The sequence below is a fragment of the Saimiri boliviensis genome, chromosome 11 (assembly GCF_048565385.1).
Source record: "Saimiri boliviensis isolate mSaiBol1 chromosome 11, mSaiBol1.pri, whole genome shotgun sequence".
Lineage (NCBI taxonomy): Eukaryota > Metazoa > Chordata > Mammalia > Primates > Cebidae > Saimiri > Saimiri boliviensis.
This window is the reverse complement of record NC_133459.1, coordinates 109,789,406-109,813,912: the sequence shown is the minus strand read 5'-3', so window position 1 is coordinate 109,813,912 and position 24,507 is coordinate 109,789,406. Positions and strand designations below refer to the sequence as shown.

The 24,507-nt window shown below is 39.4% G+C and overlaps 1 protein-coding gene across 9 annotated transcripts in view; it reads left to right on the top strand.

Annotated features, from left to right (window-relative positions):
• Positions 1-24,507, top strand: part of CDC14A (cell division cycle 14A) — a 182,824-nt gene that overhangs the window by 67,939 nt on the left and 90,378 nt on the right. For 7 of the 9 annotated variants that reach the window (XM_074381355.1, XM_003933257.4, XM_010343810.3 and 4 more), the window contains 2 exons: positions 3,846-3,925; positions 21,764-21,830. Coding sequence is in view for 8 of the 9 variants with exons in the window: in XM_003933257.4 (XP_003933306.1) it covers positions 3,846-3,925; positions 21,764-21,830 (147 nt within the window). In the remaining variant the exon portion in view is untranslated. The remainder of the gene's footprint in view (positions 1-3,845; positions 3,926-21,763; positions 21,831-24,507) is intronic. The other 2 variants (XM_074381352.1, XM_074381353.1) reach the window with 1 other exon arrangement.

Sequence of the window (24,507 nt, the reverse complement as noted above, 5' to 3'; positions counted from 1 at the left end):
ATATAAAACATTTTACATCAAATTGATTTAAGTGAAAAATAAATGTCTGTTTAGAAAGAATGGTAGTGCATGGTGGTACACATGGGAGAAGCTGGGAAGTGCATGATTAACGGAAGTTTGGGCAACATTGGCTTGCAGGTAAACAATATAAATTATGCTGGTTTGTAGTAGGGTAAATTTTATTATGCTGTTTAACAAAACCTCATAGCTGTTGATAATATATATGTTAAGATACTGGCGCTTTAAAAACCTTTTATTAAATAAACTAAAAATTATTTAGGTCCTTCGTACCTGGAAGTTAATTAAACAGAAACAAGTCACTTTAACTGGGTGACTCCTGCCTTATTTAAAAGTGTATGTTAAATGCTATATTATTAATATGATGTCTAGGACTTCTTGGCAAAGGTAGGGCAGTTTTATCAAAGTGCGTGTGCCACTCTCTAAACTGATGTGGTACACCAAACTAACTGTGCAAATGCTTGTGTTAAGTTGTATTAGTCAAAAGTTTGGGGAAATTTTTTGGTTTGGGTTTATATATGTTAATACCTAGTGAGAAAAGCAGGCAGCATATTATTTCTTTCCCTTTAGGAGCAGAAAAGGAAAAATCAAGATATTTAGAAGATGCTTTGAAATTAATTTCATTCAGAAAATATTTTTATGATTCTGCTGAGAGAAGGCAAAAATACTTTTAGAAATATTAGAATATCTGGTAACGAATTTTTGAGTATTAAATATAGATTTTATTTTTAGAACAAGTACACAGGAAGTTGCGTAACTAATTTAATTTACATTTGAAAACAGATCTGTGTATGTAAAAAAGACAATGTGTTGATAGTAGAAAGATAAGCTAGAAAGTTCCTCTTTCTCTTTCTGATCCTCCTTCCGCAGCCCTTTTCCTTAAAGACGACTGTAAGCTGTTAATAGTTTGAAGTCACCTAAGTTTTAAAGTCAAATGGAATGAAATGGCATTTAGGAACTTGGAAGAGTGGAAACCTTTTTTCCAGACCTATGCTACCAACTGAGTTTATATTTTCAGGCAGATTTGATGGAATTGCTGTGGGCTTTGGAGTCAGCCCACTGTTTGAATTCTGTTTTCATCCGAGAGCAACAATGCGAGTTCGGAAAGTTCCTTACCTTTTAAAATAAATGTCACTTTTCTTCTGAACTTTCATGTAGCCTCGTCTGTCTCTCTCCTCTCTCTTTCTATTTTTAATAAGGAGACATGTCTAAGAAGATCTGGCATAAGAATATATGACATATTTTATCATGGAAAAATGGAATTTGATATTTTAATGACCCAGCATGCATTCACGCAGTAATGCGCTGGCTCATCAGGAGAACATTTCCCTACTTTGCCCAAATACTGCCTTCAGGTTGTGAAAGGTCAACCTGTAAAAGATGCCCCAGGAATCTTCCTGGAATTTAGATGGCCTCTGTTGGGTTTCACTTTGCACTTATTAATAATTGAGCACTGGGATAAAAATAAAAACAAAGAGTCTCATCTTACAGTGTGAGAACATGGGCCATGTGTGCTGAATCATGCAGGTAAGGTGAGGAGCAAAGCCCTGGGGGGTAGCCGGTCTAAAGAAGCATTTCATGTGGGCTGCTGCCGCCCTCTTGTACAATGACTGCCTCAAAATTAAAGCAAATTAACGTAATTGCTCCTGAGGAGGAAAACGTATTTTTGCTTTTCAAAGGTTGTTGTCTAGGCTTTAATTATCTAATCCACACACAGACGCTTTCTACAAGCAGCCTCCCCTTTTAGCAACCAGCCACCTTTCAAATACTGCAGCATCTTTAGGCTTAAGAAATCGCTGCATTATAACTTATTCTGTTGCATAACCTACCCCTTAGGGTACAGTAAAACCTGTTGTAACATTGGTTACTGAAAACAGTCTTTAGAGCTAGTGTTGTTTTAAATGCAGTTTTGTAATTATTTGCGCTGCACCTAGAGTCACGAGTCTCCATTTCTAGAATCTGTGCCCCTTGTCTAGCAGCACTTTTAGTTATTTCCTTTCCATTACTTTTTGTTTCATATTCAGCAAGTTGATGTTCACTTTATCAGACCTTCATGTTTACTTGCCAAATGAATATGAGGTTTTGTTACTAAGGTTAGAAGTATTTTTCATCTATTTATTTTTCTTTCTTTCTTTTTTTTGAGACAGAGTTTCACTCTTGTTTCCCAGGCTGGAGTGCAATGGCTCGATCTCAGCTCACTGCAACCTCCGCCTCCTGGGTTCACGCAATTCTCCTACCTCAGCCTCCTGAGTAGCTGGGATTACAGGCACGCGCCACCATCCCCAGCTAATGTTTTGTATTTTTAGTATTTGGTTTCACCATGTTGACCAGGATGGTCTCAATCTCTTGACCTTGTGATCCCCCCGCCTTGGCCTCCCAAAGTGCTGGGATTACAGGCTTGAGCCACCACGCCCGGCTTATTTTTCTTTCTTTAGAAAACTCAGATTGGACTCCTTTTCTAGTCCTGAAATATTAATAAGTAAACATGTAATATATTCCTAGTGAAATAGCTTAAAGCTCAAAGACGCTTTGTAAGTTGAGGAACACCCTGCTGTTAGGAACCGAGACTCTGCCATCCTTGTCACTGAAATGCATAGGGTTTTGATGATGGGACATGTTAAGGAAATAATGCCATTAATTTTAGTAGAGAAGATTGTAGGAATTGAGCTCATTTCTAAGTATAGAGGAAAAGGACCAACGCCGTCGGCTCAGAATTGAAAAGTTAAATGGCTCTTGGAATAAACCCAAACTCTCCCAGGGGTTTCTGTCGCTCTTCACCTTCCGGCCACTGCCTGGCTTTCTCTGACACCCTCTCCGCTTCTCTCGGTCCCGGCCACACTGACCCCCCTTTCCTCCAGCTCAGCAAGCTCCTTCCCGCCTCAGGGACCTTGTCTTTGTCATTCTCAAGCCTGGAAAGGCCTTCCTAGCTCGTCCTGTGGCTCTTCCCCTCCAGACCTCACCCTGAACGTCACCCAGAGACCCCTCCCTGACTACTCTGACTCAGGTGGCCCCTTTCCAGGCCCCTGTTTATTTCCTTTTCAGCAATTACCTTAGACTGTATTTATTTTTGCTGATTATTGTCTTTGCCCCACAAGTGTAAGTTCTGTTAAGGGAGGTGCTGGTACCTGATACAGTGCCTGGCATATACTATTGCCTCAGTATCTAGGTAGATTACATGGAAGTTGTTCACTGGTTTTAAGGGCTTCTTTTTTGTTTGCGTCTTTAAGATTAGTTTATCTTGTTGGACCAGAGGGATTTAAGTAGCTTTAGTATCAAAATCCAAGATAATATGTTTTCCAATACTGTTACCTATACACATTTTCACCCATTTTATTGTGATTTTATTGAGTATTTAGAGAGCAACCACTGGGTTTCCTCAGAGTAGGCAGAAAACTCAGTAGATATCCCATGGGTATTGTGCTCACTGTGAGAGTTCTTTCAACATTTACCAGGCACTGAAATAACTCACGGCAGATCTTCGATGAAGGTCAAGGAGATGTGCACTGGTCTTTGGTGAGCACACGGTAGATTATGAGGGTACAACTGTCCCTGCCATTGTCTCAGTTCAGTGTGGCTTTGTAAAGAGCCCAGGTTGGCCTCTTCATGGATCTGCCCTCTGTCTCTAAGCTTACCCATGGAGAAGACCAAGGTGCTGCTCAGCTTCATGCTGAAAAGGGAATGGTGGCAGGTTGTTGCTTTGTGAAGATCAACACTATCACCGTAACAGTTGTCACTCTTTAAGTGGAGGAGGTGAAATGCAAATTTGGGGAGTAATTAGTTTTGTGTCATTCTTTGGTGTTCTAAATGTTGCTATTTATCTGTCTTAGGTAATCTATTTAAAGAAGACACCAGAAGAAGCCTACAGAGCACTCCTTTCTGGCTCAAACCCCCCCTATCTTCCATTCAGGTATAACTCCTGGTGAGACTTGGGTTAGACTCTTGCTACAGAGCTGGATACTTGACAGTTGGGTTATAGTGTTTTTTAATTGTCTTAAGATGATAACCATGATGTTATATGGAGTGAAATGAGATGGCCGTGTTTATTATTTTATTTTGTAGTTTTCTCCCCCTAGCTGGCAAGAATAAAATAGCTTTCTTCTTGTAGGAATTAATTTTTTTCCTTGAATCCTTTCTATGTCTTTACAGTTTATGTGATGCACGAAGAGTGCCCGATGTATAAGCTAATAACCATGTCAAAGTTTGTTGGATTTCATTAATCTACGTCATTGATTCATCCGTTGATTCTTTCATTTCGTGAGCTCTGGCCACATGTCAGAGGCTGGGGATATAGAATAAGACCCTCTAAGATTCTTCAGGAGCAAATGTTTAGTGGGGACCCTAAATCACCAGTTTGATTTAGGGATGAACTTGAGCTCATTTAAAAAGTGGAAGGGGTTTGGGTGCAGTGGCTCACACCTGTAATCCCAGCACTTTGTGAGGCAGGGGCTGGCGGATAGCTTGAGCCCAGGAATTCCAGACCAGCCTGGGCAACATGGTGAAAGTCTGTCTCTACTAAAAAGACAAAAATTAGCCAGGCATAGTGGTACATGCTTATGGTCCCAGCTACTCAAGAGGCTGAAGTGGGAGGATTGCTTGAGCCTGGGAGGTTGAGGCTGCAGTAAGCCAAGATCGCCTCATTACACTCCAGCCTGGGTGGCATTTCTCAAATAAATAAATAAAATAAAAAGTAGAAGGGACCATCCATCAAAACCCCCATAATACCTCTGCTAGAATTGTGAATGATTCTAATATTTTTGCCTTTCTCGCTTATGTGTCCAATCTGTAAGCATGTGTATTGCTTATTATTGTTATATTACCATTGTTAGCCCACACAGTGAGAGAAAGGAATGGGAGCGACTGGGGAGGCTCTGCTTGTCTGTCTTCCTCTTTCTGCTGTGAACTCTCAGAGGGCAGGCCCCAGCACCTTACACTTAAACTCATTTTTAGTCAATATTTGAATGATACAAATTCAGTATTTGAATACATTAATACATTAAGACTAAATCCCTTAAGACTCAAGGGACTCTCATTCTGCTTCTGAGATCACAGGAGGTAACTGCTAGGGTAAGACAGAGGGAGGGGAGAAGCAACACCTGTTGTGCTTAATGAAAGTGAAGTCAGTGAGTAAGGCATTGGGCTTGGGACGCTGAGAGGAAAGTATCCTGAAGCAACCTACAGTCTGAGCTAATCAGCCAGGGAAGGGCAGATAAAAAGGGACGGGTAATGTAGATGAGAGTTTTAATGGTGAAGACAAAGCTTATTTTTCCTTCCAATTCTAATGGCTTCTATACATTGAAAGTTTTTTTTGTAAAATATAATCCTGTTTTTTCAGAAAGGTGTAATAGTGCTAATAATTCTAAGTTTTAAACAAAGTGGTTAGAAGCATAAACTTTGGAGGCAGAGATGCTTCAAGCAGTTTTAAGTCTCATTCTGCTTCCTGCTGTCTATGGTAAACAAGTATAAGTAACTTAGGGAAATTACTTAGCCTCTCTTGGCCTCAGTTTCCTCATCTGTAAAATGGCTTCAGGTCTAAACTAAGGATCAAATGAAGTAATACATGTATCCCTCTGTCTAGTGCAATATCTGGTTTTTGTTTTTCTGTTGTTAGCATTATACTATTAATACTATTAATAATACAATTAAAAGTAATAGTAATTATTATTATGGAGTCTCGCTCTGTCACTCAGGCTGGAGTGCAGTGGCACAATCTAGGCTCACTGCAATCTCTGCCTTTTGGGTTCAAGAGAATCTCCTGCCTCAGCCTCCTGAACAGCTGGTATTATAGACCTCTGCCGCCATGCCTGGCTAATTTTTGTATTTTTAGTAGAGACAGGGATTTGCCATGTTTGGCCAGGCTGCTCTCGAGCTTCTGGCCCCAAGTGATCCACTTGCATTGGCTTCCCAAAGTGCTGGGATTACAGGTGTGTGCCACTGTGCCCAGCTGAGAACTAGAATTTTTAAATAATTAATAATACCAGAATAGAAGAAAAGATAGTAAGATAATTATTACTACTTAACATAGAATTAATTTCAATTCTATATAAATACTACATTTATAGCCTATTTTTCTTTTTTCTTTTATTATTTATATATATATATTATTGCACTTTAGGTTCTGGGATACATGTGCAGATCATGCAGGATTGTTGCATAGGTACATACATGGTAATGTGGTTTGCTGCCCCCATCCCCCCCGTCACCTATATTATTTTTCCCCATGTTATCCCTCCCCAACCTCCCTACCCACCTGCTGTCCCTCCCCTAGCCCCCCACTACAGACCTCAGTGTGTGATGCTCCCCTCCCCGTGTCCATGTGTTCTCATTGTTCAACATCTGCCTATGAGTGAGAACATGCGGTGTTTGATTTTCTGTTCTTGTGTCAGTTTGCTGAGAATGATGGTTTCCAGATTCATCCATGGCCGTACAAAGGACATGAACTTAACATTTTTTTATGGCTGCATAATATTCCATGGTGTATACGTGCCACGTTTTCCTTGTTCAGTCTGTCATTGATGGGCATCTGGATTGGTTCCAGGTCTTTGCTATTGTAAACAGTGCTGCAGTGAACATATGTGTGCATGTGTCTTTACAATAGAACAATTTATAATCCTTTGGATATGTACCCAGTAGTGGAATTGCTGGGACAAATGGAATATTTTTCAAATAGTTTTCACTCATACACTTTTATGTAAATATTTGAAAATGTAAATACACTAACATAGTTCAGAAATTTACAAAATCTATAAGAAGGTTTAAGTGAAAGTTCTTCCTCTCATCCTTGATCCAGGTAACTTCTGGTATTAGTTGGTTTGATGTCCATCTAGAATTTCTTTATATACATATAAGTAAATAAAGATATGCATCCATTTCCTACTAAAAGTATGCCCTTGAATGTAACTCTGAGTTCTATCTTTTTAATAACTTAGGATACCAAGAGTTATATTTACATGAAGCTGCATTTCTGAATATAGACTCTTCATAAACCATACATTTGAGGCCAATAATGCCACAAAGTAGTGCATTTATAATTGCGTGAAGAATTTAGTTGAAAGAATACTACTAGTTTTCTGGAAACTTAATTATTTTACTATGCTAAGATAAGATGTGAGTTGTTTTTAGTCTACAGCTCAGGCGAACTGGGACTAATGGAATCCTATCAAGAATCATCCTCATACTAAATTCTGGACGGCCATCATTCCATTGGCCTCCATTATAATTTGGGTTCTATTATCCACCAGGTTTCTTAAATAAAATCCCATTTCTTATTAAATTACGCCTTTTTTTTTTTTTGAGACGGAGTTTTGCTCCTGTTACCCAGGCTGGAGTGCAATGGCGCGATCTCGGCTCACCGCAACCTCCGCCTCCTGGGTTCAGGCAATTCTCCTGCCTCAGCCTCCTGAGTAGCTGGGATTACAGGCACGTGCCACCATGCCCAGCTAATTTTTTGTATTTTTTTTTTTTTAGTAGAGACGGGTTTCACCATGTTGACTAGGATGGTCTTGATCTCTTGACCTAGTGATCCACCTGCTTCGGCCTCCCAAAGTACTGGAATTACAGGCTTGAGCCACCGCGCCCGGCATTAAATTACACTTTTATCTTCATTGTCTAGATTTTTCCAACTGCTGATATATTAACACTTTTAATTAAAAATGAGAAGCCTTAAAGAAATTTCCACTTGAATGTAATTGTTTTATTTAAAATTTTTAAAAAATGAAGATGGATTTTAAAGGCTTGTTGAAGTGTGGTTGGTATGTTCATGTACACTCTTCACTGAAGTTCCTGTGTTCTCATTTGTGCTATATATTTTAGTTTCTTTCCAATAAAAAGAGTTTTATGGCCACTGTGAATTTAAATCATGACGGTTTTCAAAATTTTTTTACTTTGCAGGTCATTTCCGTAAAGCCTTCCTCATTTTTCTGGAGAGACTTGGCAGGTTCTTTGCCTGTAATTCCCTTTTACATTTTATGTATTACAAGGCTACACACAACATTAAAGCAAACACCTTGTGTTATTATTATTTGTTTGTATGGCTGACTCCTCTTGAGGGCTGTGGTTGGTTCTTTTCCTATTTTGTCCCAAGAGAGCAAGTATATTAAAATGTATTTGTTGCTTTTTCTGTGCCAGTCACTGCGTTAGTCCTGTGGATCTAACGACGTTTCAGACAACTTGGTACCTGCTGCAGGAGAGCTCAGTGTATAGTCTGTATACATGTGTAGGTGTGTAAAACATTTACAGTGCTTTGTTAGGGTCAGGAGAGAGGTGTTATGGGAATACTGAGGAAGGAGGGTTAACTCTGAAATGGGTGGGTGAGAGAAGATGTCAGGTGTGGGCCCCATGGAATGCCTTTCATGTTAGGGTGAAACCTGGAGAACAGCAATCCAGGTACTGATTTTAGATCCTATATTTATTTATTTGTATGGCGTAGGTTGTTTTGTATAATGTTACGTTGGGTAGGATATATAATATGAAGTTAACAATATGGGTACATTATTATAACCAAGAGGACGACCTGATTGTATTGCTACTTAGATTCTATTTACCTAGTTAAAATTAACAAAAAATGAAAATTGGGTAGCTTTGCTGCCTATTGTTGATTAAATTAAGTCTAGCCGACTTTAGAGATAGTTGAATTTCTGGCTTATGTGACAGCAGCGAGTGTTGTGATGTCACTTGTGAGTCAGTCTTAGGGCGTTCCATTGAATTGTAGTTGTGTCAAAAACCATACTTCTCACTTTTACTGAGAATAGCCAATGTGTTAAGAGTGACTTTAGCTGAAAATCAAGGGAAAGCGGTGTTTTCCATCTTCCTTAATTCTTTGAGTCATCCATTTTCAGTGTTGGCTTGGCGGTTGGTCTTCAGGGGAACAGGAGGCCTTTCAGTTCTGGGGTCAGAATCAGCAGAGCTGGAATTGACAAATCGGTTATGAATCTTTTTACGCTCTCTTCTTTTCAGTGTACTACTAAATTATAGTGTGTACTACTGAGCAAACAAATCATATTAATCTCAGCTCATCTAAAGTCCCAGGAGATCACTGACCCTTGGAATGTCCAGATTGTTTTCATGGCAGTCAGTGGCAGTGGTTTTCAAATCTACGTTCTTGGGTGCTCACCAAACAGTATTTGTGAACCTTTAAAGTCCCACAAAACATCAAAAATATAACCAATGTAAATTGTATAACTCCTATTTAAGATGCCTCTTGAGCTTTTAAATTTAAATATTGGTGATGGTTCCTAAATTTGCTAAAAGCCAATTTTTAAAATGACATAGAAAATTAAACAGGGAATAAAATTATGCGGACAATAAATAACATCCAGGGATCTGGTTTTGAAGACATATCCAGAGATCATGGCATGAAAAGTAATAACAGTCAGGAGGTAAGTTTGGGTAGAGTATTGTGCTGACATTAATGAAATAAAGCTGGTTGAACATTGGATGTCCTGTCCCTTTAGTTTTTTCTGAAAGCTTGGAGAAGAGGCTAGAATTTACAGGTGTTTCTCAAAGTTATATTAATCCTCAAACTTATCTGCACACCTGGGAAGCTTTAAAAAACTATTGGTCCCTAGGTTCTGTGCCCAGAAATTTTGCTGTAATTGGTCAAGGGTGAAGTCAGAGTATCGAGATTTTGAAAAACTATGTACATGATTCCAATATGCGGTCAAGGTTCTGCTCTGTAAGATCTAACATGGCCCCCCCAAAAAAAAGAAAAAAAAAAATCAAGTAAATTTAAAACTCTCCATCTTGGAGATTTACAAAGCACATTTCCATTTTAAAGATTTTGAATGTTTCTGAGTAATAAGTAACCTGTTTAGCTCTGCATAACATAGAATTTTCCTTTTTCTTTCTTTCTTTTTTTTTTTTTTTTTGAGATGGAGGTTACACTGTGTTGCCCAGGGTGGGCTTGAACTCTTGGGCTCAAATCCTGTGTAGTTGTGATTACGGGCATGCACCACTGTGCCTGGCCCAGAATTTTACAAAGTACTGTTTTTTCTTCTTCTGCCCCGTACTTCCCATTAGTATCCAGCAGAACCTGATCTGAAACACTCTGAGCCATATTTCCTGATCCACACCTGTGTGGAACAAAAAAAAAACCTCTTGGGATTAGAATAATATCCTAGCTTCTGTGGAACATATTTTGTGCTGTTTCCTGAGAGTCTTGGAAATAGATGGCGTATCAAATAATGGTATTTTATCTAACGTGAACAGGAACATCCAAGTTTTCTCGCAGTTGTGAGGCCAATCTTCTCTAACAGAGAATCCGCATACCTCTCACTGGCAATCCTTTAATGACATCTATCATTAAAATGGATGCATAATGTTTGTATTGAGGGAGGTGTTTGTTGTGTTTTGGGGGATGACCCTTAGTGATATCCCAGTTGCTGAGCTCTGTGGCTGAGTCTTAATGGGAAATCTCAAAAGTAATTATTTTAGATCTTCTGGGCATGCCAGAACTTGCAGGTCTTTAAACAAAGGCTACAAAGGGTCAACCACTTAGGACTTGGCATCAGGCTGCCTTCTTTTTCATAAAGTAAACATGTACTGCTAGATGTTATATGTCATCATAAAATTATTTTTTTAGATAAACATTGAACCAGATTTTTTATTAGCTTAAATATGATACTGTGATTTTTGTCAAAGTTTGTTTAGCAGTTAACTGTACTTCAAAGTGAAAGTTCTCTTTACTGTGTTTTCCTCTTGAGTATCAAAATCCTCTTTTAAGATGTTCCTTTCATTCTCAACTTTTCCTCACTGTTTCTCAGTCTCGATCTTTGGGGTCAGTTCTGCGCCATGGATTTTTAATAAACTTTTGCTTTTGGTGCTTTGTTTGATGGAAGGTAATTTGCATTAGTTTTGACTAGTAAGGATGTGTCAATTTCCTGAGTGTTGAAAATAGATGTCTGTTCCAGTCCAGACTGTTGAATCCATTCTTCTTGTTTTTTGAGATGGAGTTTTGCTCTCGTTGCCCAGGCTGGAGTGCAATGGCATGATCTCTGCTCATCACAACCTCTGCCTCCAGGGTTCAAGCGATTCTCCTGCCTCAGCCTCCTGAGTAGCTGGGTTTACAATCATGTGCTACCACGGTGCTAATTTTTTGTATTTTTGGTAGGCACGGGGTTTCTCCATGTTGGTCAGGCTGGACTCGAGCTCCTGACCTCAGGTGATCTGCCTGTCTCAGCCTCCCAAAGGTCTGGGATTACAGACGTTAGCCAGCATGCCCTGCATGTTGAATCCATTCTTATCAGCTGGGGCATATTTTGAATAAGTTCAACCACAGTGAAAAAAGACTGTGTCAGAGTTTCCTTGCTAAAGTGCTAAATAAGCTCCAGTATACAGGATCTGAGAAGAGAAACAACTGTAAATGTCTCCATGATCCATTAAGTACTGACATGGAGGTGTCTTGTATCTATTCTATTTTTTATCTACTGGAACAAGAAGGCACTTTGGTGATTTGTGTTGTGACAATTTGCTCAGACAACTTTTTTTCCCTTTTTCCTACCAGGTTAGTTATACCAAACTTGGTGAAGTGGAGTTAGTGCCAAAGTTTTGTACTTTGTATGGTATATTTCCAATAGCCTTAGTTGATAAAGATGGTTTTGAATAAGCTTGGAGTCATTTACCTTAATGAACATAGTAATAGTTATTATTTCAATGAATGTTTATTATGAAAAGCTCTTAAATACCTGAGTTAAAACCAATTTCCCATTATTTTTTATTTTTAAAGAAAAATTATTGGCTGGGTGTGGTGGCTTACTCCTATAATCCCAGGTCTTTGGGAGGCCAAGGCAAGAAGTTCACTTGAACGCATGAGTTAGAGACCAGCCTGGGTAACATAGTAAGACTGGTCTCTACAATAATATAAAATAAAAATTAGGTGTAGTGTTGCCTGTCAGTAGTCCTGGCTGTTTGGGAGGTTTAGGTGGGAGGATTGCTTGGGCCTAGCAGTTTGAGGCTGCCATGAGATATGATCCTGCCACTGTGACAGAATAAGTCCTTGTCTCTGAAATTAGAAAAAGAATAGAAAAATTAGTGGTTGAATGGGTGTCAGTCAGATGTTGATAAAATACCCAGAATACAGGTCTTGGTCTATTTTTCTGGCGTGATTGCTATTTCTAGACAGATTTTATTCTGCTGATTTCATGTGGCCTTTTAAGCCATGACTTAGAATTGAATTTTCACATATCTCTGTTTCTTTCGATGAGCAAAATGATTCATGTACAGCCTTATGTTAAATCTGAAAAGCTGAGATTCTGTGTTCTGTTTTTTCGTTAGGTACAGGTTGTGTTCAACTTTGGGTCCTGCCTCCTGAGGCATGTGGTTTTGCTCTTTCATGAATGGTAGATGGTTTTGTCCTCCCTGCTAATTCACAATACAGTTTTGTCTTGTAGGTCTCAATGATATAAGCTGTGTCTTTTATTGTGGTAGGTACATGTATGTCATAGATTTGTTCAGAGGCTGGAAACTAGGATGTACTTCGGACAGTTGTGTAAAGTATTTTGGGCATTGTCTGGTTCTGAAGTACACATACAACATAGTCTTCAGCTGAAATGTCCAGTATGGTAGCTAGTAGCTACATGTGTTATTGAGCACTTGAAATCAGTTTAGGACAAACTGAGATAGATTGTAAATTTAAAATACATACTGGATTTCAAAGATTTAGGATAAAAGGTGGGGTGTGGTTACTCACAGCTGTAATCCCAGGCCAAGGCCAGGAGTTTGAGATCAGCCTGGACAACATAGTGAGACCCTGTCTCTCAAATAAAAAGATTTAATATAAAAGAAAAATGTAAGATATCTTATTTATAATTATGTTGATTAATGCTAAAATGAGAATATTCTAGATATATTAGATGAGCAAAATACTCTATTAAAATTTACTTTTATCTTGTTACTTTATTTTAACATGGTTATAAAAAAATTAAGATTATACATGTGGCTCTCATTTGTGTCTGGCATTATATTTCCATTGGACAGTGATGATCTAGAGTGTTTTTGCTATTGTACATAGCTCATAATTAAAGGTTGTTTTATATACTTTCTGCCTTATTTGTTTGTTCTTAGAAACAGGGTCTCACTCTATTGCCCAGACTGGAGTGCAGTGGCCAGATCATAGCTCACTGCAGCCTTGAACTCCTGAACTCAAACAGTTCTCCCACCTCAGCCTTCTGAGTAGCTTTATACCACTCCTATATAATTAATTAATTATTATTATTATTATTATTATTATTTTTGTAGAGAGGGGGGTCTTCCTATATTGTACAGGCTAGTCTCAAACTACTGGGCTCAAGCAATCCTCCTGCCTTGGCCTCCCAAAGGGATTGCAGACGTGAACCATCATGCCTGGCCACATTTTTGCTTTAAAAGGTCAATAATTGTTACCACCAGAGGTGTTCAGGCATAAGTTAAATGAACTCTTAGTAATGATCATTTATTCATTTCTGAATTAATTCATTCAGCAAAATCTATAACATACTAATTTTCCCAACACTGTACTATACTCTGGGCCAAAAGACATAAAAGACATGTTTCCTGTCCTCAAGAAGCTCACCATCTTGTGGTGGTTATGAGGATGGGATCCAGTTCAGGGCTTGTAATAAGGGTTCTTAGATAACCTTTATGATCTTCTCCAATCCATTGCTCCGCAGTTTTGCATACATCCTAATTATTTGTTACCCAGAGAATTTAGAGAATAATGGACTTAAGATAATTGTCGATTACAGTCATTTCCAATATTTCTTAGTCCCTTTTCTATCAGCTCTTATATTTTTTAGTGTAGTCTCCACATAGTAGACACTGTGCTTCTGTTCTCCATTCTTTCTTCTTCGAATAGCTTCATTACCAGAAATGCTTTCTTATTTTATGTAAATACGTTCTTTCATCTCTGGTTTCATCTCCCATTAGTAATATATATAAGGGTGCTTCATTCTGAGTGATTTCTTAGATTCTCAGATTACAAGCAGTTGTATGTTGGTAAAGTGGCTCTGTAAGTAAAAAGTATTTGCTGGTTTCCATGGTACAATACTTCCATCACTGCTGATTTGGGCTCTTAAAATTTCTGAGTATTTAACAATTGACTCTTGAGAGACTATGTAAGACAGTACTGGGACACCAGTGAATCAAGCTCTTTCTTTTAACATTTAATTGTGGATGCTGATTCTAGTTTTCTTAAACTTCATTTTTCTCTTGCTGTTTTTCTGCAGAATAAACACTAAGCACAGAATGAAAAGTCCCAGTTGGTCTTTCTACTTAAATATTCATTCATTTAGTTTTTCATTCAAGAAATATTTATTGACTGCAAATTCCTCCTATGGTCATAGTTGTGGATTTTTATAATCAGTGTATAATAGCTTTATGGTTCAGTTGACTAGTATGCCAGACATTACATTTAGAAAGATAGAATTGTGGTCAGGCACAGTGGCTCACGCCTGTCATTCCAGCACGTTGGGAAGCCAAGATGGGCAGATCACCTGAGATTAAGAGTTCGAGACCAGCCTGGCCAACATGATGAAACCCCGTCTCTACTAAAAATACAAAATTAGCTGGAGTGATGGTGTGCATCTGTAGTCCCAGCTACTCGGGAGGCTGAGGCAGGAGAATTGCTTGAACCTGGAAGGAGGAGGCTGCTGTAAGCCAAGATCATGACACTGCACTTTTGCCTAGATGACAGTGAGACTCTGTCTCAAAAAAGAAGAAGGGGAAGGGGGAAGGGGGAAGGGGGAAGGGGGAAGGGGGAAGGGGGAAGGGGGAAGGGGGAAGGGGGAAGGGGGAAGGGGGAAGGGGGAAGGGGGAAGGGGGAAGGGGGAAGGGGGAAGGGGGAAGGGGGAAGGGGGAAGGGGGAAGGGGGAAGGGGGAAGGGGGAAGGGGGAAGGGGGAAGGGGGAAGGGGGAAGGGGGAAGGGGGAAGGGGGAAGGGGGAAGGGGGAAGGAAGGGGGAAGAATTGTTGGGGTAGATGGGGAAGGGGGAAGAATTGTTGGGGTAGATGCAGTTTAGATGGTCCTGCATGAGGCTGAGCTAAATTTGTATTTGGGTGCCTCTAGACAGCTGTTGGCTGTAATATTAGTCTTTTATATTGGGGGTTAGAGGCAAATGATTTTTTTCTTCAGCAGAGATGAGTGAATAGAAACCCTGGGTGTTTGGATATTACCTTTCTCCTGAATCAAGAGCAGCCTTGTGTTGACCTGTTTAACAGAGTAATGTAATGCATGGTAAAACTATCATGAGTGATAAGAGTAAGAGCTCTAGTTTTCCCAGGTAGCAAGGGGTGTACAAACTTTTTCCCTCCTCTGTGAGGAGGTGGAAACATATATGGCCTCTTATTCTACTCAGTCAATATTTGGTTCAATATATATGAATGAATGAATGAATGAACACAAAAGCAAACTAGGAGTTAAGTAAACAATTGGAAACTGTAACTAGAGTAAAGAAAACTGTGGGGATTCAAACTTTTTAGTACATTGTTATAGCGATTTAAATCCTAAAAGATCTTTGTAACCTATCTAAAGCATCTGGGTTAGAATACACGAATATGTTTAAACTTGATGAAAGGAAAGAACACTACGGTGAGCATCACTCTTTTTAGCTTTATTCAGTTAATACTCAATGGCAAAGAGAACAGAAGGAAATGATCTTCAGTGGACAGAAGGGATTTTGAGTTAATTCGAAGACAGCTTTTCTTGCTAGTGAGGATTGAGGCATCAGACTACTTGAGTAAACAAAAGTGGCCATAGAATATTATAGAAATATTTCTTGGTATGAGCTCCCAAGCTACTTTATTTAAACATTTATTTACAGACATCTATTGAATATCTATTTTATGCAGCTGCTAAGGAAACATGGTGAATAAAAGACATATAGATCCTGCCTTCTTTGAGACTGATATAGAGGGAGAGGGAGAGAAAGAAAATAAGCACACCAGGCTATAATTTCAAACTGTTGTTAAGTTTAATGGAAAAAAAAGGTTTAGGGAAAATCTCTGACCCCACCTTTAGCCAGGGTGGGGTCAGAGGTTTTCCACCCAAGACAAGTAATCCTTGAGTTGAGGTTTGAAGGTTGAGGAGGGTAACCTAAGGTGAGAGTGAGTGGGAAGAACATGTGACTTGAAGATGGGCAGATTCTGTGAGAAGAGCCTAGTGGCCACCTGGGGAACTCAGGGAAGATGAGGCCAGATATCCCCAGGCCTTGTGGCCACATTGAAGATTTGAACTTTCCCTTGAGATCAGTGGAAAGTCAGTGAGGGGTTAATAGCTGAAGAGTGACCAGAACAGATTGCCTTTTAAAAATATCACTGGCTTCAGTGAAGAAAACCCATTTGAAAGTCTAAGGGTGGGTGTAGGAAGGTAATGGAAGTGGAACTGGCAAGTGAAATGCATTCAAGAGATATTTAAGAGTCAAAACCAATGGTGCGTAGTGAGGGATAGGATAAGGGGAATGAAAGAAAGGTGGGACTTCTGGGCTGTAGCTTGTGTCGCTGTGGGAGCTTTTACCCAGATGGAGTGCTGCAAGACCAGAATATCGTTGCAGTTGTGTTTTTTTGGGGTGGGAGCAGATTCAAGAGATTCTTCTTATGTAGTGAGTTTGAGACATCTTTAAGACACCCAGGTGGAGTTGCCATGTAGGTGGGTGGCTGTGCTACTTTTGAGCTTTAAGGAGTTTGTGCTAGAGAGGTGAATTTGAGGGTCATTGGTAGACAGGTGATAATTTGTGCAGGTATCTAGGGCAATGATTCCCGAAATATGCTCCTTTCTAGCAGCAGCCTCAGCTCCACCTGGAAACTTGTTAGAAATGCTAATTCTCAAGCCCTGACTTTGGCCTGTTGAATCAGAAACTTGAGGTGGGGTGCAGCAGCCTGTGTTTGTGGAACTATCTATGTGATGCTAATACACATTAAAGTTTTAGAGACCCTCCTCTAGAGGGAGAGAGTATAGAGTGAGAAGAATTTTGGCCTGGAGTTGAACCATGAGAAGGTTTGACTTTTAAAGACTGGGAGGCGAAGGATGACTCTGCAAAGGTTGGAAGTAGCGTTTAGAGGGTAAAAGGAAAATCTAGGAACCAAGAGAAGAGAGGAAAGTAGGAAGTTACTTGTTGCTGACATATTATTAGGTAAGATGATGCATGCACAATGTTCTCTGGGTTTAAAATAAGCCAATCCAGACAGACAGAAAATAAAATAGTGGATTGCTAGGGGCTGGAGGAAGGAGAAGGGGAAGTGACTGCAAATGAGTACAGAGTTTGTTTTTGAGGTGATAAAAAATACTTTGGAATTACTGGTGATGGCTGTACAACGTTATGAATGCACCAAACCCCACTGAATTGTACACTTTAAAAGGGAAGATGAGGCCGGTGGCTCATGCCTGTAATCCCAGCGCTTTGCAAGGCTGAGGCAGGCAGATTGCCTGAGGTCAAGAGTTCCAGCCCAACCTGGTCAGCATGGTGAAACCCTGTCTCTACTTTAAACAATACAAAAATTAGCTCAGCTTGGTGGTGAGCACCTGTAATCCCAGATACTCGGGAGGCTGAGGCAGGAGAATCACTTGAACTGGGAGGTGGAGTTTGTAGTGAGCTGAGATCACGCCATTGCACTTTAGCCTGGGCGACAAGAGCGAGATTTAGTCTCAAAAAAAAGGGAAGATGAGTGATTCTTTAGAGAAATCTTGTTTTAAAGAGGAGTCCAAACAGGGTGGAAGCTCAAGGAAGATGTGGAACTAGGGAAGTTTTGGATGGCTTGTTCTTTTTAAAGCTAGTAGGAACCTGAAAATGTTTAAATTCTGTTGGAAAGGATCCAGAAGAGAGATAAAGAGGTCATCAATGGTGTTGAATAGGGATATAACCTCAGAGTCGGAGGGGACTTTTGGGGCCAATAGTCTGCTGTTTTCCTAACCCCTGACCTCCATTTCACGTTTTAACGCAGGCGAAAACAATTCCTCAGAAGGGATCTTTCCACTCGAGTTTGAACATCACGTGGGGCAGGTATCTTTCTGCCCCCGTGGGCCAACCATTCTGTTTTGAGATGGCTCTGACTATCCTGGTGAGTTGAGGAAAATCAACAGGGAAGATTGACTTACAAAATGGGAGGCAATGTTGCCTCTTAAATGGACTTTCGATCTTTTTTTAGTCATTTCCTTTATCCCCATTTCCAGGAGAACCCAGTGATGCCAATTCCTTAGGCTTTAAGACTAACCTGGTATTAATCACGTTGGTTCTCAGGTTTTTGTTTTCTGTTTTTTTTTTGGAGACAGAGTCTTGCTCTGTTGCCCAGGCTAGAGTGTAGTGGTTTGGGCTCCTCTTTAAAACAAGATTTCTCTAAAGAATTACTCATCTTCCTTTTTTTTTGAGACTTAAGTCTCGCTCTTGTGGCCCAAGCTGGAGTACAGTGGCGTGATCTCGGCTCACTGTAACCTCTGCCTTCCAGGTTCCAGCAGTTCTCCTGCCTCAGCCTCCCGAGTAGCTGGGATTACAGGCTCCCACCACCGTGCCTGGCTAATTTTTGTATTTTTAGTAGAGACAGGGTTTTGCCATGTTGGACCAGGCTGGTCTTGAACTCCTGACCTCAGATGATTCACCCACCTCAGCCTCCCAAAGTGCTGGGATTACCCAGCTGGTTCTCAGTTTTTTCATTGTCAGTTTAGTATTCAGTTTTCTTGGTCTTCCAACTTATTTACCGTTCGTCCAAATGATTCCCAGCTTTCAAAATTTTATTGTTTTGTCTTCTCTCTTATTCTCCTTGTCTTTGTTGATTTAAAAATTCAATCAACAAAGGGGCTTTAAAAATTCACCTTTTGGTCAGGTGCAGTGGCTCATGCCTATAATCCTAGCACTTTGGGAGGCAGAGGTGAGCGTATCACTTGAGCTCAGGAGTTCAAGACCATTCTGGGCACCATGACGAAACCCTGGCTCTACAAAAAATACAAAAATTGGCTGGGTGTGGTTGCTTACACCTGTATTCCCACCTACCTCAAGGGCTGAGGCTGGAGGATCACTTGAGTCCAGGAGGTGGAGGTTGCAGTGAACCAAGATCATGCCACTGTACTCCAGCCTGGCTGACAGAGTGAGACCCTGTCTCAAAGAAAAAAAAAAAAATCTCCTTTTAATAGGGTTTGGTAGATGCATGGGTTCTATCTTCCATCTTTACCTTCTCTCTTTTTCCCTCAGAGAATATATAACATGTTTTTGTGTCCTTTCACTGTTACAGTATTCTCCGGTGACTACGTATGAGCCACATTCCACTAATAAGCCATTTCTTTCTTGTCCAGTCTTTGGGGGCAGATTTTGGAAACCTGTTGGCACTATGTGGCTGTCATGAGGATTAAATGTGCTAATGCATCTAAATTACCTGACACAGTAGGTGCTCAGAAAAGGCATACCAACTCCTTTCTCAATCTGGAGGATAGGACTTCATTCTGTTGTATTCCTTCTTAGATTTCAGTTTGTCAGCTTCTGTTTGCCTTTGCAGCCTGTGGTGAGTGACTTGCCTAGTTCTGTCAGATGGTATGTTAACTCTCCCTCCCAGCTTTGCAGGCCTGCAGATTTGACTCCCAGGTCACCGGAGCACTCCTTTTAGCCACTGGTAACAGTTATGGCTGCGATGGGGTAGGAGGTATCATGAGAGCCTCACCACATTTTGCAGACATTCAGACAGAATAGGCCTGGAACTTTTTCTGGTAACTTACATTAGTGAAATTGTTCAGCTGAGTATAAGCATGGAGAGATATACTTGAAAGAATAAGGGATACCTCTTCTTCTTGTAATTTTTAAAATTCTTTTTACATACAAATAAATTTTTACCTCCTTTTAAGAAATGTAAAGCAGTAGTTTTTAACCCAAGGTCTGTGGAGAAAATTCAGGGAGTTAGTGAACTTAAATGATAAAAGATTGTATCTTTATTTTTATTAACCTTACCTTACCGATTATAGGATTACTTTCAATTATAAATGTTGTAAATAAAGTGTAGTAGCATTAGCAATATAAGTGACAATTTAATATCACATTACAGTTATTTCTTAAAATATTATTTGTGCTCATTCCTTCCTCAAAATTATAGTGGCAGTTATCAGACTTGCCACTAGATCTTGTTATATGTGAATTTAAAAAGTACCTTTTGGTGTATTGTAAATTTGTATTTTAATATCTTGATAACTTTATTTAAATGTAATTGAAATACTTTTCTGTTAACCCTAGCTTATACATTAAAAATGTTATTCTGAGAAAATGGGTTCACAGGCCTCCTCAGGTCACTGAGGGTCCATGGCACAGAGATTCTGAACCCCAAAGACAAGTGTCTGCCAAGGAGTATGTGGTTGTTTGTATAAACTAATATTTTTCTTAGATCCCTAGTCACGCCTTTCTCCAGCATAGCCCATTAAAATTTGCTTTCTAACATATAGTTTACACTTTTACAAGATATTTGAAAAGGGGGCTGTTTTATTTTCCACTGACATGTGAGTTCAGAAAAAGAACAAAGAACCCTCCTTTTGAAATGAGACTTAAATATTTGAAATAATTGAAGTTTCAGGACTTAAGCATTCTGTTAAGTTGCTTTGCTAACTGAGTCATTTTATGTTAGGCTCTTGGGTTTCTGAAACTCAAAGATGATGAAGTTACATGGCTTAGCAGCCATAGGTTCAAGTGACCTCAGATGGTTGTGAAAGTTGGTTTTATATTAATTATAGCCCTTAAAATATGTTCTCCCCTCAGAACATCTGCTGGCCCCTTCCTGATGGCTGCTATGTGTGCCTTTGACTTCATCTGGACAGTGTCTGCCTGCTCTGTTTCTTGGGTCAGCCGTGGAGGCTGGGCAGAGAGCCTGGAGCCTTGAGGTCAAGTTTCCTACCTCGGACACCTTGGAACTCTGTGGTGTTAAAGCTCTGGTGCCAGTTCTTGCTTAACTGACCTGAACTTGATACTTTAGTTTTATGTTGCCTAAAGCAGGTCTGCTAAATTGCTCTAAAAACTTAAATAAAGTATGAAGCACTCAATTTTCACCACAGTAGGTTCCCACTCCTTTTGAAGGAGTACTTCAGAGTATGTTAGAAGCTCTCAAGGATCCCAGTGACTCAGAGGAGAATGTTGGAAGCCGCACTACATTTTTCTGTTTTCTTTCTTTCCTTTTCGTTGTTGTAGGGGAGGGATGGCATTTAATCCATGAAAACACCTGCTAGGTTCTGTTGACCTACATACATTGTCTCTCTTATCTTTTTATGCTTGTTTTTATCATATTCCTGACAGGAGGTTATTCCTCTGCCAGAATACCTCTTGCAATGATGAATGTTTTACTTAATGAAACCGTCCAATTCACTCTTAAGAATAGTCTTAATATTTATGAATTGCTTCCTATGTACCAGCCACTATATGAAGGACTTTACATATTTAAAACAATATAATCTGACAACAGTTCTATGAGTGATAGCTACTATCATTAACTTCCTTTCACAGATGAGGAGACCAAGATTCATCATAGAGGTAAAATAACTTGGCTTAAGTTCCTATGCAGTGTGTGGCCGAATTGAAAGTGGAAGCAAGGCAGTCTGACTTGGGAATGCAGGCTCTTAAATCGGCCTGTTGGATTAAAGCAATTTCAGAAGTGCTTCAGTTAAGCTGTCGTAGTTAACTCGTAGGATCTCATGTATGGTATAAGTTTGCCATGTTGATAGCTGTGAAGCCAAACAAGCACATCTCCAGCCGACTTTGGTGTTGTAATTTATTATTCGAATGTTCTAAATGCAACATTTAATGTTGAGTTTATTTATGTTTATAGGGATGCTTCCTTTGGAAACTGCACTTACAATCTCACCATCCTCGACTGTTTGCAGGGAATCAGAAAGGTAATAACAATTCTCCTTTCTGTAGCTGACACAGTAGTTTAAAAAAGTATGAGAAAGGAATAATCTCAACGTCCTTATTTGTTATTGGAGGGAAGAAAGGGGAGCCAGTAAGTAGAAGACTTTTTACTTCTTGAAGGATGATTGATTTGTAAATTACAAACGCCAGGAAAAACTGGGAGGAGAGAGTAGAAGGGGCCTTTCTTTGTCAGGTAAACTTTTTGTGTTCCCAGTCAGATTTATCACCACTATCAGCTGCAGTGCATGTGACATTGCTTTGTTGCTTAGCTTCTTTATCAGGCTTGATCTTGCTGTGGGAGAGTCAGGAAGTTATCTAAGCCCGCTGGTCTCCTCTGCTGCCTGGTGCTACCCCAGGCCCACTAAAACAAAAACTCAGGGTGGAGCCCTACGGTCTGTATTTGAACAATCGCTCCAGGTGATTTGATGCACTCTAAAGTTTGAGAACCAAGTGATAGTTATTTAATTATTACTGTATGCAATGGAGAAGTTAAACTAGAAGATATCTGCAAGCTCTTGGAACATGTTTTAGAAACATTAACTCACAATCTGAGAAGTTATACAAGCTATACTGTAAATTCTAATGAGGGCTTAAAGTACATAATTCCATCTCGAACATAAAACCATGATTTATTGTCAGTCAGGAATGTATATATTACATAACCTGTTGATCATAGGACATATACAGCAATGTCACATGGACTATAAATACATATCAGTAGCAATTCTAGTTCATTTTTCTTCTGATTTTGCTGTGTTTCGAGTTGAGAAAATTGGCATGATAAATGTGCTTCCTGTTTTATACATGGTTGTTTCTATTTCATTTAAAATGAATTTAAACCCTATCAAACTTTAAAATAGTTTTCAAATGCTTTTCTTTCCACTTAAACAACTACAGAAATACTCTAGCCCACCCTTGCAAATGATATTGCCAAAATGCATTTCCAGTAATACCAGTTAAGAACTTCTATGGAGACATTACCCAACATATAAGTGTTAATTATAGCATTTAGAAAATATGCCTGAGGGAAAAATAATTTACTTGTATCACTATTATTGTTTTGCCTTCTCTACCATCTGGTGCTGGCCATTTGTTTTATAACACTTAAAAAATTTAGAGAGAGTTGACACTGGAATATCCCTGCCTGTTATTACGGTAATTAGTAACTCAGTATAGAATGCTGTGCTATCCTTCCTGTTGCAGAGGAAAGGTGTGTAAACTTGTTTCATCACATGTTGGGGTTAACTCAAAGACAGATGAGATTTTGGAGGATCTGTTAGATTGTGCAGCATGTCTTTAAGCACCTGAAGCATTTCCTGTTTGTTCATTCTCTTACATAAGGCACCATGTTCTGGGCTATTTTTGTGTGGCACTGGTAGTACCCTTCTAAGAACCTGTAGAGCAGGCGTCCCCAACCTTTTTACACAGGGGGCCAGTTCACTGTCCCTCAGACCGTTGGAGGGCCGCCACATACTGTGCTCCTCTCACTGACCACCAATGAAAGAGGTGCCCCTTCCTGAAGTGCGGTGGGGGGCTGGATAAATGGCCTCAGGGGGCCGCAGTTTGGGGACACCTGCTGTAGAGTATGGCCACATTTTTGCCTTTTTAGGGAGCACACTTCTCTGATTTTGATATACTGGCGTTGTCTAAGTACGGTTTATATTCCATGTTATGTGAACTACTATACATGGACATAAGCAAACACTTTAAAAATAAAGAGAAAAAAAGTGGCTCCTTCACAGTGTGTATTTTGTTCTCACTTTTTTTGTCTGGAAAGGTGCATGTGGATGAACTCAGTTTTTATTTATTTATTTATTTATTTTTTAAAGGGTGGAGTAATTTAAATAATTTGTTCTGCTTATTCTGTAGGGGTTGTTTAAACCAGTGTTATCAGAATTTTGCATTTATAAGAATCACCTGGGAAGCTGTACTGAAAATGGTGTTCCTGGGCCCCAACCATTGAGAATCAGATTTAATAGTCCTGGGGTGGGGCCCAGGAGTCTTTCTTTAATATGAATTACCCTAAGTGTTTCTGATGCAGATGGTGCATGTTCTTTGTTTTGAAAAAACACTGGTAGATGTACTGGAGCTTGGCTTGTTAGTTCTTTTTCTATTTTTAATGACTTGATCATGTAACTTTTAAATGTACCTGTGGTTTTGTATTCTGTTGTAATCTGTATAGCTTCATGATTTATAAAATAAAAGACTCTCTGTTCACTTAAAATATTAGATCTGAGCAAGCTGGATAGTTTTTAAAAGTTGTAAGTCATTAGTTACAAAAAAGAGTATAAAGTTTTTCTTTGTGATAAAAATATAAGTTTTTTTCTTTTAAATTGTAAGAGCAGTCAAGTATGATTCTACTTTGTCAGAAAATGTCATCATGAAACAGATTCTCTCAAGGTAGAGTTTTAGGACTAAATAAGGGCCTATTAAATAGAAATATTAAGAGTTTTAGGGGTTGAAAGAAAAAAAATACGGTAAAAAATGCAGGGTTTTTTTTGGGCAAAATACCTCCTTATGATAAAAGGAAAACAAAAACTCTTAAGAATAATTGATTTTTCTTCTCCTAACAAAGAAGTAATCACTGTGATATATTCTGTCGTAGTTAGGTCTAGTTCCCAAAAGGTTCTAACTGTACATTTCTTTTGTTTCATTTTTTAT